The sequence below is a fragment of the Triturus cristatus genome, chromosome 4_2 (genome assembly GCF_964204655.1).
Source record: "Triturus cristatus chromosome 4_2, aTriCri1.1, whole genome shotgun sequence".
NCBI lineage: Eukaryota > Metazoa > Chordata > Amphibia > Caudata > Salamandridae > Triturus > Triturus cristatus.
The window spans coordinates 299,407,976-299,423,936 of record NC_140586.1 but is presented as its reverse complement, the minus strand read 5'-3'; the positions used below and the strand labels follow the sequence as shown (position 1 = coordinate 299,423,936).

The 15,961-nt window shown below is 40.4% G+C and overlaps 1 protein-coding gene across 2 annotated transcripts in view; it reads left to right on the top strand.

Moving 5' to 3' along the window:
- Positions 1–15,961, top strand: part of COP1 (COP1 E3 ubiquitin ligase) — a 689,508-nt gene that overhangs the window by 153,962 nt on the left and 519,585 nt on the right. For both annotated transcript variants that reach the window (XM_085601600.1, XM_085601601.1), the window contains exons 7-8: positions 10,221–10,280; positions 11,995–12,071. In XM_085601600.1, coding sequence (XP_085457726.1) covers positions 10,221–10,280; positions 11,995–12,071 — 137 coding nt within the window. The remainder of the gene's footprint in view (positions 1–10,220; positions 10,281–11,994; positions 12,072–15,961) is intronic.

Here is a 15,961-nt window from a genome sequence, read left to right as displayed (position 1 = left end):
GAATTTTATTTGACAACAAGCTGACTTTTGGAGATCGTGCTAAAGCCCTAACTTCTTAGTCTTCCTCACTTTGATTATCAGGAAAAGCAGTCCCTTTATCCCTGGGGAAATTCAGGAAACTGTAGTGACTGCACTCGCCATATCCAAACTGGAGTACTGCAATGCTCTCTTTTTGAATGCACAACAAAGATTTATTTGTAAATTACAGATACCGCAGAATGCATCACCATTTGGCATCCCAGGCAATGGTCCAGCTTTACTGACTGCCAGTAAAGAGACAGTTTGAATTCAAAGCACTTTTCATGGCCTTTAAGGCATTACTTACTTCTGGCCCCGAATATTTGAGGCACAAAGTTGTCTAGTATGCCCCTTCCAGAATGCTTCATTCCACAGCTAAATTGATGGTTGTCCCCAGGTACAAACAAGCTTCTTGGGGAGGGAGAAGCTTTATAACGGGTATGGCTAAACTATGGGACTCCCTTCCCCTGGTATTTAGGGAAAGTCCCAACCTCCTCTCCTTCAGAAGATCCTTAAAAAATGGCTTTTTACAAAAAATGGCTTTTTACTCGTTAACTCATCAGTGTTATCTTCAGACAGCAGCAGCGCCAAGATGTTTTCGGGCATTCGTGCGCTTTACAAGTTTAAAAATCAAATCATGCATATCAGTACCCTCGCTGACATTGAAGCGGGAGGAAGTGAGCTGCACAAAGTGAGTTCTGCCCATACTGAGGTAAGTTCCTCCAATTAATCTTACTTTATTTTTACATTGGGCATAGAAATAGCTTTAGCGTGCTTTCTTGCTGGCCTCATGTAAAGAAATAAATAAAAAAGAAAGAAGCATTAGCAAATTCAGAGAGTCTGATGTTGGGTGCCATCTTTTAGACTTTAGTAATGGCTGTTTTCTTTTAAAATTATTTTTGTAAAATGTTATTGCAAATTTGAAAACTAAATGACCATACGTGGATGTACAGGTGTCTCTATTGAGCTTGTTTTTGTAGTACATTATACAGAAGCCATCCGCAGATGTGTAAACATTCATTATATCATGTTTTATTTGGTAAAAAAAAGGTAATGCACTTATGAAAACACGAGTTGTCCTGTGGCATTGTTTGTTTAGTAATCCAACCCCCAACAAAGACAAAAAATAAGATAAATAAAGCAGTGGTTGAATGGAATCTGGAAAGTGCAACAAAAACAATTTAAATATGTCTGCCCATGCATCTAAACAGATGCTTACACTTGTGGAGCAGTTTTAGAATATATTTGTATCACACATAGTTAAGTATGCATGAGATCCATGCATATGAAGATGTACAAGTGGTCTGGTAGCAATGCTGGTGGAGCTACTGGGCCCTTGCCTAAAGGTAGGAAATTGAAAATGCGGCAGGAGCACACATTGGGCTGGTATTCCCTGGCACTGAGGAGGACTACTTTTTTCTGTGGGTGTGCGAATAGTTCAAGAGTAGATTGCCATTACTCATGAACTATGCGAATGTCTAAAGTGGACTGACCCATTGCTACATTCTGTGGTGGGCGAATGCAAAATGTTAATGACACTTGAACAGACCAGTGGATGAAGAAGGCTGTCTTAAGACCATCTAAAAAAAATGAAAAAAAGGGAAATATGACAGAGTTACACACTGCGTTTCTTTGTTTTCTTAATAGCTTTTGGCGTTGCTCAACACTCGGCATGAAACTTTCCAGTAAAAAAAAAAGTTCACCGGCATTGGGTTTTGCATGGCATGTTTCCTGGAGATCTGTAAAGCGGGGGCCAAAAAATGACGCTCAAAATAGTGATCTTTCCTATTTTAACTCCCATTGGATTCTTTGCTCTTCGATAGAGAAAGATAACTCTCAACTGTATTATATCTAACATTGCATGAAGGTAAAACCTTACTCGAGGAAGTGCTTTTGCTTGTTTTGGTGTAAATCCATTCAGTTGTTTTCAGGGAATTAATGTTTGAAAAAACCTTTTTGGTGGGCTTAAAAGGGTTACCTATTTAAGCTATCTAGACTGTTAGTGGGTTAATGAAAGGAGACATGAGGTTTCGCTAACCCTTGCTTATGTGAAGGATTGGATTGGTGGCTTCTGAGGTCCGTGAATCCACAGCCAACGACATAGGCCTGTACAGGATCTTTCATGGGGGATTATATGACGTTATCCCGCAAACAATTAGGCCGCCTACCATCACTCCGCATTTATTTCAATGCGGGTGCAATCACTCCTCAATACCATCACTCCACAAACTTTTACCACGCATGCCATTACAACGGCATGCGTGGTGAAGGATAAACTTAGTAAAAGTACTTATCCTATATATATATATATATATATATATATATATATATATATATATATATATATAAAGACAATATAATAATTATTAATTAAAATATTATTTATATATATATACACATATATATTTATTTTTAAAAAAATATTACCCTTTGAACCCTAAAAACCAAACCCACCCTGATCCCTTAAAATTCCCCTGCACCCCAAAATCCCAACCCACCCTTACCCCTAAAAATTCACCTCACCCCCAAAATCCAAACAAACCCTGAACCCTAAAAATGCCCCTGTACCCCAAAAACCTAAACCCACCCTTGCCCCTAAAAATACCCCAGCACCCCAAAACACTAACCCACCCTAAAAATGCCCCTGTACCCCAAAAACCTAAACCCACCCTTACCCCTGAAAATGCCCCTGTACCCCAAAAACCTAAACCCACCCTTACCCCTAAAAATACACCTGTACCCCAAAACCCAAACATACCCTGAAACCTAAAAATGCACCTGTACCCCAAAAACCTAAACCCACCCTTACCCCTAAAAATACCCCAGCACCCCAAAACACTAACCCACCCTAAACCCTAAAAATGCCCCTGTACCCCAAAAACCTAAACCCACCCTTACCCCTGAAAATGCCCCTGTACCCCAAAAACCTAAACCCACCCTTACCCCTAAAAATACACCTGTACCCCAAAACGCAAACATACCCTGAAACCTAAAAATGCCCCTGTACCCCAAAAACCTAACCCCATCCTTACCCCTAAAAATACACCTGTACCCCAAAAACTAACCCACCCTAAACCCTAAAAATGCCCCTGTACCCCAAATACCTAAACCCACCCTTACCCCTGAAAATGCCCCTGTACCCCAAAAACCTAAACCCACCCTTACCCCTAAAAATACACCTTTACCCCAAAACCCAAACATACCCTAAAACCTAAAAATGCCCCTGTACCCCTAAACGCAAACCCACCCTAAACCCTTAAAAAGCCCTGAACCCCAAAACCTATACCCCTTCACCTCCATATTAAAACCATATACTTACCTTAAACTTAAATATTAAAAACATATGCTTTTACCATTCATGCTTTTACAACGAATGTCATGGTAAAAGCATGGTAAGATGTAATGGCATGCGTTATTATAGTATTGCGGAGTAATGGTACTATCGTGATATAATGGTACTATCGTGATAATGGTATGCGGAGTGAAGGTATGCGGAATGAAAGTTTTGTTGTGAAGGTAGTTTACCTTGATGGGGTCATCAGATGCAAAACCAGCCTGCGTAGCCCAATAAAGGTCCAACATAAGACTATGAGCGAGACATGCAAACCATAACTTGCACACCAAACGCAGTATTTATGACTTCACGTTATTTGTACCAATATGTAAGAGCATCAAATAGCTCAACATAATTATCAATACATACTCAACCCAATTACTTTCATAGTCTTCCTTTTTTGCAGCGTTAAGGTGGATATTATATTTAATCTTTACAGTTCTTTATGAAACTTGTAATAGCACCTGTCAGATCAAAGGCTAGGTCATGAGGATTACATATGTTGTGCAAGTTAGGATTTGAATGTCTATTCTGCTAGTTATTGAATGTGGTCCCAACCATAGCTTGTGAATTCCAGTAGTTTTTCAGTTTTCATTTGCAACCATAACTCTGCTTTTTTTTCTTCAGTGAAATTCAGCTTTTTTTCATATCAATGTTTAAGTGTTCCAACCAAAGCTAACCATGACTTCACTTTCATCTTACTTAGTAGCCGGTTATTGTCCAGCAAACACAGAAACAACCAATGCCTGACATTTGCCAGTTACTGTGTTAAACACCATAATTCAAACTCCCAGCATACTTTGCTCAATGTAGGTAGTCTTTTTCTTTAAAATATGGCATTCATTAGTTTGCTGAGCATGGTGGAAGCATGAGTTCAGTGTGCATTGTACACTGCAGCTGGCGAATTTTGGGACTTTTTGTGTTTTGTGTTTGCTGAACCATAGCTATCTTTAACTGTGTTTTTCCCTTGAATTTCATGTTTTTTATGATGTCCTACATTCACCTGCCATGTACCCGTTCTGTGCTAAGTCTTCTCTGACAAATTGGGAACAGCTCTATTAAACGGTGCCAAGGGAATTAGTAAATCAGAATGTTTTGCTCCCTTCCTTCAACCGCCCCCCCCCCCAAACTTGATCAGCATGAAACTTTAAATATCTGCTAACTGCCTTACAGATTCATCAAACTGCACAAAGTTATAAGCAAATGCAAGTTCATTTTATTCACTTCTTTAATTTTCCCTTTGATTGATTGCCACACACAAATCTTTCTAAGCTTCTGCCAAATGTTGCGCTGATTCATCAGGCGGTGCCAATGTTATTAGCAAATTAACCATTTAATGCCCCCTTCTAACTGCCCCTCCCCTTTACTGGGTCTGTGCAAATGTGAAATTACCATATATAATCTCAGAATGCTAAAGGTCTATCAAATTTCATGCATATTCATCAGATATTGCAAAAGCTATAAGCAAATCAGCAAATAGCTCTTCAGCTGACACAATATACAAAGACATTGACCTTTTCATGCTTAGCTGTGCCTTTTTCAAACACTATTATATCAAAAATTATGGACCAGATTTACTCCTAACCATGAAAAGCACGCTTCCTGGGTAAACTTCTAAACTGATGCCAGGTTTGGCATAAAATCTGTTGAGTGTTTGCTGTAGGTGCAAACTAAATCTGTGAGAGCTAAAGGGGGAAAATGCATCTTTTGTTCTTTACCCCGATCCCTATTAACTTTTCCCTTGAAAACAAGTGTATGAGAATTGGCACACTTTCTAATTGCACAAATTAAAAATGCTGGTAGAGACCTCTTCCCAGAGACTCAGCATGAGTCTGAGACACAAGGTTAATGGTTCCACTCCTGAGCACCGTACATTCGAAATGGATTCAATTCTGTCTGTTCCTCATAAAGGCATTCTGGAAGTTGAGGGCCTTCTGCAGTCACAGACACAAAGGCTAAGGCTGGAAACACCGGATATTAATTTCCAGAGTTTAATGTCCTGTTAAGGCGTGGTGTCGGTCAAAAGACAAAGAATGAAACATTACTGTATCCCTATAATCCACACAAGGGTATGAATGAGTGATGGGCATGGAACGTCTGTGATTAAATGGGGCCTGCCACAAGCTGTGACCACATGGATTTGGTTTGGGCATTTCTGGTCTTTGTCATATGTTTTTCATACTAGAATCCTCACAGGCTTAGTCAGTAAGTGACCTGAGTGCAGGAAACTGACCTCAGCAGAGACAAACTCCATTTTCAGAACAGTGTTGCTTGGGTGTAGGTAGCTACTCTGATATTTTACGAAGGGAGGCCTAATGTTACAAATGTCCCAAAACCCTCCTTGATCTACACTAACTGGCTGGATCTCGAGACATTCTTCAGCGATAATGATCATCAACTAGATCGTAAATGAAACCGCAGCCTAAAATTGTGCTTTCTTGCCCTAAGTGTGTCGGGTATGCCCATACGTCCCGGGCTAACTGTGCCACTGGATTCAAGCAAGCCTGGCTGATGAGAGGTGATGCTCCGAAACCTGTCCCAGGATGCTTGTTTCAGGTCCAGGGAAGACCTGGCTTGGCAGTTCGGGCTGGACTGTTCGCATGAGGAACAGGGTCAAGACTGATTTGTTTATGGCTGGGTCTAAACTGGGGTGGCATGGTGAGCAAAAGAACGATGGATTTAACCCAGGTCTCTTGACTGAGGGTGAATGTTTGATTTGCTCTGCATTCCGTGTCCATCATCTGTGTGTCTTTTGCTAGAAGTGTCATGCCAGCTTGACTGACCTTTTTTTGAATGAAGCGCAAACTTTTTAAATAATTTCCTTCTACGTCAGAGCCCAGAAGTACTACATAATTGCCTTAAAATCCTATGAAAGGTCCTGCACTAGGCGAAGTAATCTATTACAGATTTTCAGGCAATTTTCCACATACAAGCCTGGAAGTTAATTAATCTATTATGTTTAATAATATAAAGCATTCACTGTAAACTTAGTTGCTTTGTTGCATGGCTGCAGTAAAAAGCCCATTTGAAATATCAAATGTAGTTTGGAACACATGATCTGGTTTATGATAGTCGAAGAATTTGTTAGTGTTAAGAGATGATGCATTGATAATGTCTGCAGGGAATTTTGGTGCAATCAAGAGGAGAATGGTATAGAGTTTATATCATGAAAGTCATCAGTGTAAAGTGTACATTATTTGTGGAGTTGACTGTGCTTTATTGTTGAAAGTTTCGATACTAGCTTGCATGGTGATGGTCCTTTATTGAGAGGATGAGGCTTAGCGGCTAGCGCAGTCGACCTCGAAGTTCGGGAACCAGGTTCGAGTCTCGGCAGGGACGCTCAACATCCTGTGATTCTGGGCAAATCACTATCTCCTCGTGCCTTCCAAAAATGAATGTGTCTGTTTATAACGTAACTGGTGCTCCTGTAAAGCGCTCTGAAACCTTCGGGTCGAGTTTGCGCTATATAAAACTCCCCCCAAAAAACAACAAAAAGTAAACGATAAGTGTTGAATTGTAGGGCACAGGGAGGACTCAGAAAAGTTATGATTCAATTTAGGATTTTAGTTTTATCCTGAATCGCATAAGGCTGGTGGTGTCACATATGGTTACTGAAAGGCCATTACAGAGGCTGAGAGCAATTGGGGAGATTATTGGGCATGTTATTGTATGCTTTCACACTTAGTTCTGAAAACTCTAAAGGATTTTTCAAGCAGAAAGATTGTTTTGGCCCCCCCAAAAAAAAACATTAAATCAGTACATGCTTATACAGAATACAAAGTTTTAAATGTGAATATGCGCTAAAACATAAATGCTGTCCTTAATTAATCTAGCAGTTAATCTCCTGGATACAGAGTTGTTCGATAGAGATAAAATGAAAGTACACTGAAGTAAAAATGATATCCAAGTGAACCCAAGTTAGCTAGAATGACAAACCACTATAACTCTACCCCAAAAGGGGCACATGTAAGGGATTTGGCTTGGTAGACAAAGCAACAGAAACAGCACAACACCCACATTTCTTGTTAAAAGGCAGCAAAGGAGGGTGAAAGGGCATTCCTGGATTTGGCCTTGTCATTAAAGTTTAGCAGAGAAATAAATCCCCACATAATCAAATTCTTTTATCTGTTGGAGTTGTTTTATTTTAAACTGGTTGCTGCAGATTATTATATTCTTACCATTTGGTGACATAAATTTGCAAGTTATTCTTGTTACTGAGCATGTCAGTGATAGATAGTACCTTTGCTTTGTATGCTTAAAGAAGCAATGAAATGGTATATCTCAGCATGGGAACATCAGCCAATAGATCCTTCAAAGTGTAGTCATGTTTGTTATTCAAAGTGTTGAAAAGGACTGGTAGAAAGGATCAATTCTGCCTCTTACCTGTCGAAATTTGGATGTCGTTTGTCATCTTCCCATCAAGCGTATAGCTCCCACCTCCGTTGGTTTCGTCATACAGAAATGTTATGCCCTCAACCATTACTGATCTGAAGCTGAGATCATGCATAGCGTCAAGCAGCTTCCTGAGGTCAGACATGTTGAAGAAAGACCCTCTTGAGGTTAAGAAATGTTAAGTATAGAGAGCTCTTCTTGAGAAATGTTCTTTGACCTTCAAATAAAGCCAAAATGACTATCAATTTGCCGATACGAACCTGTGGTACAAGTAGCGCCTTCTGTTGGGTAAATCATGTCTGTAGATAATCAACTTGTAGAAAGTCTTCCCCATTGAATCCAGGAGTGAAACTGGACAGTAGAGCACTGGATAAGATCTAGGTTTTTCATATGTTGATTATTATGGCTGATTTTCTATTTTTGGGACCAGTCTTCTGAGAAGCGACCAACTTGCAATACACAAAAGAAAAGCAACACACAATGCTGGACCTTGGTTAATCAAATCTGGTAGATCATAACCTAGTGAGGTAGATGGTTCAACAATCCTGGGATCCAAGCGGACCGGGATTGAAAATGCATGTATCCGCTATCTTTGGAAAGCGGTGATTGGGGAAATTGCATGTGTTCCACCCATCAGATATTTGCATTTGCTGATTGCAAGGGGTTTGCGGAGTAGTAATGCATGACCTTTCCCAGGCACTATATGTGGCAGAGCTGCCTATGCATTTTGTATGTGAGGCTAGGTATCTTAAAAGTGACTCTGACTGCCTCATGCAAACAGAGTAGCCTTCTTAGTTGGAAGTACTGCTTGGCATTTCCTCACTCTGAAGCTAAACCATCTTGCAACATTAAGACCTTTTTTAACATCTCTTGGTGCACAGACATATTAACGTAGAGGTCTTTGGCATAGTCATAATAACTGTGGGGGTTGAAGAGCAGAGTTTACTTGAGGAGTTTGACTTGCTATAAAGAACTTGACTGCAACCCTATCGGAGCATTCAGGCTTCAGTCAGAATCTTATATGTAACTTAATTTCTGACGATCATTTTGATAGTCACAATACAGAATGAGAAAGTGAAGAGTGAGCCTCTTTCAAGAGGTGCGAAGGACCTAGGAGTAGGATTTTAGTTTTACACCAATTTGATTCAGGAATGTTTTCCCCCTTCTTGGACTCGATTGACTAATGGATCTTTGAGGCACTGGAGAGCTCATCCTGCTGGTTTGTTACATAGGTAGATTTGTTTGTTATCTTTGTAGGATCTGAGGTGTGAGTTATACTACAAGACTAGCTTCATGATTGGTTTATCATAGTCATTACATGTGTTGAAAGGGGGAAATTTCTGGGCCTCTGCAGGTTACTAGGCTGCAGGGACAAAGAGAGAGGTCTTAAAGTGTAACACTCTGTGCTTTTGGAATGAACTGATTAGAATAATTTTAGAGCCATGTTGGAGACCCTGGCTACCATCTGCACAACCTCTTTTGCCAATGAGCTATGAAGATGTTACTGGGAGAAGTGTGTGCACCCAAAATAAGATATCAGGAGCCAAAGTGCTGAGTCAAGAATCCTGCATGATAGTTTGCTCTGGTCTGTCCTTCTATACTTTTGAATTTTAGCTTGTATAGCACACCTTTGAACTAATCTATAGAATATTTATTTATTCACTGTAAAACGTCAAGTATTAACTGTTATTGGAGGTTCACAGTTATTTGAAACAAGCATTTCCACTATGCAGATCAATTTCTAAAGTGGCTGCATTTATGTTTGTAACTGTAGCTCAACCATAGTTTTGGAGGAAATAATCTACTCTAACAAATGCTATGATCCTTAGAATATGAGAGACCGAAATCTCAAGACTGCAGGCTCACACCAGTATAGTACCTGTGAGAGCAGCTTCTCTACTGACTTGTAATGCAGAGCATTTAATGATGTTGAATGAAAGAAAGGTAACTAGGCCATTGAAAGGGAGTCAGCGCTCCTTATTTCACAAAATACCATCTAGGTTGCAGTTTGAAAACAGCATAGATTTCAAATTCTTCTCATTTTTTGCCTTTGGGTTTCTTCCAACAGATGTCAATGGAGAATATTGACAAAAAAAACAGAAAAGTGTCCTGGATCTCCAATTGTGTGCTATTGTTTTTTGTCAGATGAATGCGTGAATAAGTAGCATTTAAATACAGGCTTTATTATTGTAGAAATTGAGGAAGATTTTTCAGATATGGGTCTTGAGTTTCACCGAAGGGTGGGAAATCTAGAGCCTGAGCCTTGGAGCCACAAGGCACAACTTATTTATGTACAAGAGTGAAATTTGTACACCAGGAGGAGAAAGAGGTATTTAGAATGTTTGCTTCTGACTGCCAAAGTGTAGTGCCCAGATTCATTATCAACCACCTTCCGGGTGTGGAATACAAAAAGCACTGTGACTGTTTCCTTGTGGATGTGTTCAGGCATGACCATATTTGTTTGTTCTTTCTGCAGCAGTTAGAGCAGATCCAGAAGGAACTAAGTGTCCTGGAAGAAGACATCAAACGAGTGGAGGTAACAGCTGACCTACAGACCTGTACATTATGTTGAGATTAGATTTCTTTATAATAGCAGCGGTTTGGGCCCAATCAGGAATGAGGTTTCTTTTGTTGGCGCTGAAAAACATGTTTGGTTAAACTAGCAATGCTTGTGTTTTCTAATTCATAGGGCTTGTAGAGAGAAATGTCCATAATTAACATGTGTGTTATAAAAGGGCTAAACATGTGAGTCGAGGTGGAGTCAGGACTGCACATTATAGTGGGCGTCAGGACCTAACACTGAGGTGGGGACTGAAGATATAAAGAAAGGCAGTGATAGGATTGGACATCATGGGGTGAACAGAACAATAGTCCACAGAAAGGCCTTTTACACTCCCAGTCTTGCCAACTCTTTTACCTGTGTGACAAAAAACACATTCAAGCCGCATTCATACAATCTATTGATTGTGGTCCAATTTTGAAGTTTTTCTTGGCAGATGATGATTTTACATGTTCTGAGATCATGAAAGTACCAGGGTACCTCAGCTGATTGACTGTGAGGTAACACTAAATAATCATGAATAGGTGGGGAAACCAAGTTGGTGTTAATCTTTAGCATGGGCAGTTTACAATGTGTTATTCAGTAATTAAATGCCTAAATATGTTGATCAAGTATTAACCACATATGTCATTTCCATATCAGATTTGTTAACAAATTGGCTTCCACTTCTAGCCGCCCCTGAAATGTATGTTGGCTATACACCTAGATTCCCCTCTGTTCCCTCAGCCTCTTCATGCGCCAGGGGAGCTGAAAAAAAGCAGAGTGCATTTAATGCCTTGTCGGTTATAATAATCTTTTAGCTAGTTCCTGAAAAAAAAAATCTTCCAGAGCCCTGGCATGACGGAAACTCTGTGGCGACCTCCCTTTCTCTATTGACTCTTTGCTCTAGATCAACTATATAAGAACCCAAATTGTCTATTTTATATATTTCACATAACCATGAAGTGTGCTGTCAGATCATGATCAAAATGTTGTACCTATCCTGATGAAAGCCCTTGACATAAATTGCAAGGGTCCAATCCTCTCCATTCCGTTATCTGATGATTTTTCCCTTGTAGACCAGATTAAGAAGCCTATTAACTGTATATCCAGATATTGACAACCATGTCACTAAGTCCCTTTTTTCTGCCTGTCATTCTTTATGCTTGGATTAAGTAGTCTTGTTTTAAGGGAATGAAAAAAATGTAAAATCTGAAATTGCAACTATTAGCAATTCAGTAAGACGGTAGCATCTTGTAGTAATGGTGCCACATCATGTGCTGCATTTTCCCACAAACCATTTGAGTGAATTGTGACATGTTTTCCACACCTGAACCACTTCTGCGTATGGCTGATGCTGAACTTCAGCAAGCACTGAAAAATGACCTGGCTATGCACTATAAGGAAAGTATCCCGGAGACAAACCATGCAAAAGCTCAGACTGTGTAAACCGCAATTATGCGACAAGAAACCTAAGACTGTGGTCAGCTTTAAAAGATGTGCGAATCATTCACAATTATTTGTGTGTAGAACTTTATCCAACAGTGATTACCATCTTTAAGCACAGTAAAATAACAAATGTTACTATTTCTAATTTAATAGTACAAAGTAAGTCCACACTTGTGTGGGTAACTAAGATTGTCAAGAGGAAGTGTATTCAACATAATGCTCTGATATGCTGTCTTTAGTCTGATTTGTATCTCTGTTGCAGGAGATGAGTGGTTTGTACTCACCAGTCAGTGAGGACAGCACGGTGCCACAGTTTGAAGCACCCTCTCCTTCACCAAGGTATGGATCTCTGAAAAACATCTTTTTTGTTTTTATTTGTTTCAGGATAAGCAGAACACTGAGAGCCTGGAACATTACACAGACTCCTACAGCACAACAGTCCGTTCCCAGAAACCTTTTCTTTTCTACTTCCTCTTTTCTTGGTGTTGTACAAAAATGGTGATGGCTCTGCATGAGACCTTGTATTGGATCTATTCAAGCAGACGGCTATAAAAGCAGGTTGCTTGTGCACTGGTTCAGGGAGGACCTGGCTTGGCAGTTGGGACTGGACTGCTCCTAGTGGAGCACGGTCAGTACTGATTTGCATATGGCTGGATCCCAATTGAAGTGGCATGATGGGCAAAAGAACAATGGGATGAATGCTCTACTGAGCAATTGCCAGAGGTTAGAGTTACTGCAAGCATTCGTCCCATCACCCTTTGCATGTTTAACAAAACTAACAGACCATCAATATTGCCATACAATAATAATGGAGAAGATATTAATAAAGAGATTGGGCATGCATTAATGATTATCAGTGAGTTGGGATAAATGGCATTGACTGACATGATATGGCACAATACATATTAAAGATGTTGAATAATTATTATTGCCTGTTCAAAGGTCTTAGCACATATGTTTTCACATATACAATTTATACATGATGCAACTTAGAACACCTATAATAAAAGCAAGTATTTAGGGTCTGTTCAGAAAGAGTTCATCTAGAAAAAAATCACACAATATCCATAGATGTTTCCTGGATTATACCTGGTATCTTACACCATATTTACCAAAGTGCACGCAGATACATATGAAAAGAAGTCTAGAGCATTGTCAAGATGCCCTTTACCAAACATGAATATCTCGTCTCCATATTCGCTCCAGTGCAGGTGTGTGTATGAGTGTAGATTGGCTGGTTCTCATAGGAATCTTCACATTTCTCCAGTGTAATCTTACTGAGTTGAATCGATGATGTCCAATTCTAAACAGGCTACTCAGCTGAGTCTAATATCTGTGAAGTCCTAAGATAATGAGGGTGTGGGTTTTCTCTGAAAGAGTGTAGTTGTAATTAACAACTGAGTCTAAGAGATTCTTTTAATAATGCGTTTCTAATTAAATGTATATGTACGTTGGTTTCAATAGGACATACCCCCAGTTACAGCCTTGTTGTTACAGTATGTTGGTGACACACAAAGATTGTGAATCACATTCTTTCTGATAGAGACTTCTAACCACAGATTCCTGTGAATTTCCCCAAATGCCAGACTATCTGGAAAAGTTTCATAGCAACTCCCTTTCATGTTGGTAAGTGGTGTTGTGCAGCTCCGGGTTGGGGCCTGCAGCCATGGATGTGATGTTGGGACCACTGTATCTTAGCTGTCTCCACATGCTTATTTCACTTAATTTCTTTTTCCACCCTCCGACATTGACCCGGCACTCACTCACTCGAGTCAATCGGTCTTAACTGAGATTTTCACACTAGAATTCCAGTGTGCAAGGGCTATGTCCCTTACTAAGACTACAGAATTTAAACTAAGCAAAGGCTGCCACAAGTCCATGTCAGTGACAGCTCACACGGCAAGATCTTTCAATTCTAAGGCAGATAAACTCAGCTGATATTGCCTAACAGATCATGAATGGTGAGGGGTGGACAGGGTGACTTGCATCAATGGATAGAACCGAGACTAAATCTGTTTGCCACCGCAGAGCATGCGCAGTGTCTTAAGCTTTTGCACGTTGACGTTCCAGAGGCAGTTCTCCCTTGGAGATGCCTCTACCTGGACCTGAGCTCGGTACTTCTGAAAGTCTTTTCGCCCATACCTCTTGGACAGAATATTGACAAAGATCAAGGAAGACCTGGCCATAGTCATTCTGGTGGGTCCATATTGGGTGAGGTGTGTTTGTGGTACCCAGTACTTATAGTCATGAGCAAATTTCCTCTGATTCTGCTGCCCCTTTGGGAGGAACTCTGTTGCAACAGCAAGGCCAGTTTTTACACCCAAGTCTGCACAAACTACAGCTCCATGCATATATAGATAGAAAGGTGGCAGTTGATGGCTTTAGATTGTCCTTCCGAAGTATCATTCTGGCAGATTGGCGTTTTCCTAGCAAAACTGTACATGCATCAGGCTGGGAGAAGTTTGATCTGGTGTTCGTCCCATGACATTCACCCTTTACAGGTAGTGTTGTCTGACATTTTATTATATTAATTCTCTCTAGCCCAGCAAGTCTTTGCTGTGGTGACAGTTAAGGGGTATCTTTTGGCCATTTCGGCTGATTAACCACCCATTTTCAATTTCCCGGTTGTGATGCATTTACTGAAGGGGATGATCCACATGTCCCCACCAACACCTATTGTCATGCCAAAGTGGAAACTCAATTTGGTTCTCACCTACTTTATGTGAACTCCTTTTGAACCGATGTGTAGCTGTCCTATTTGCATTTTGACCATTAAGAGTGTTTCTCACCGCTGTCACCTCTGCATGACAAATGAGTGAACTTTAGCACTTGTCTGTCCAAAAACCTTACACATCTCTCTTTCCGAACAAACTGGTCCACCGGCCTAAAGTGACTTTCTTGCCAAAAGGTAGTCCTGTCATTCCACATAGTTCAATCCATTACTTTGCCATATTTCCATGCCCCACCCCATCCGACCAATGAGGAGGAGCGGCTCCACTGTCTGGATCCTAATAGGGCCCTCCATTTTTACATCCTCGTTGGAACCAGAGACCATCAATAAGATGATTAACTGTTAGTGGGATTCTCTGGAGCCAGAAAGCGGTATAAAAGAGTGCCATCTCCTGATGTATTGTATTATGCGTAAAGATCTATGGGCTAGCGAAGAAGCAGCACCCAGAAGGATTGTGCGCTCATAGCAGAGCAAAAACTGCTACCACTGTGTTGACGTGCAGTTTGTCAGTTTAGGACATCTGCCAGGCTTCTACGCATCAAGGGCATTCTAGAAGAGCGAGTGAGCCGAGTAAAGAGGATAGATGTAAATATTCACAAGGGTCAGGTTGAGGGATGAGTCCTGTCATACCACACAAGTGAGATTCCTTAACCATGTGATAGAAATGGAGGAAGATAAATGGCTTGAGAGCAGTCTAGTAAGTATGTTTTAATCCAGGCCAAAGTCTTCCAGTGGACCTCAACCTCATGAAGGCGAGTGAAGAGGAGGTCATGTGCCACCATGTTTAAAGTAGCTGATACTTCTAGTAGGACTAGGCTACAAGGGCAGCAGAAAAGCCCTGGTCCACCAGCATTCTAAGACCATGTATCGCAGACAGAGTCTTTTCAGTACTAAGAAAAGAGTGAATCCCTGGTTAAACTGGGTCTAAGTTATGATTACATTCCAGAAAAATAAAGAGGAGATAATTTATTTTTCAAATTTTTTGATGAGGATGGGGAGCAGTGATGTGGGATGAAAATTGCCTATAACAAGTATCTGGAGAGGGTTTATTCAGTAAGGGTAGAATCATGCCCCGTTAACAGTGTATGGATGGAGTTGATTAGCATGGGGCTTCCTGAAGCTGCAGCTAAATATAGAATGTAACAGTTCAAGAATCAAGAGAAGAGCTACATTTTATGGATAGAAAGTGTTTTTTTGTTCAGATTGAGGGGATTTAATTTGACAATCATCAGGAAATTTGAAGAGACAGAATTCCCAGTGGTTCTTAACCTGTCATTCGGAGACAACTGAAAATCAGTGAAAACTACTTGTGGGGTCTGCGACTGCATATAAATTGAATAATATTAACAGATTAATTGACTGTATTTTAGTGGGTTTTGTTTTGCAGTTCTTCCAGAAATGACTCTGTGGGAGTCCCTGATTCCAGTAATGATTCACTGGGGATCCCTGGGGTGCAGTAATGATTCATTGGGTGCACAGAAGTCAAACGATTAAGAAC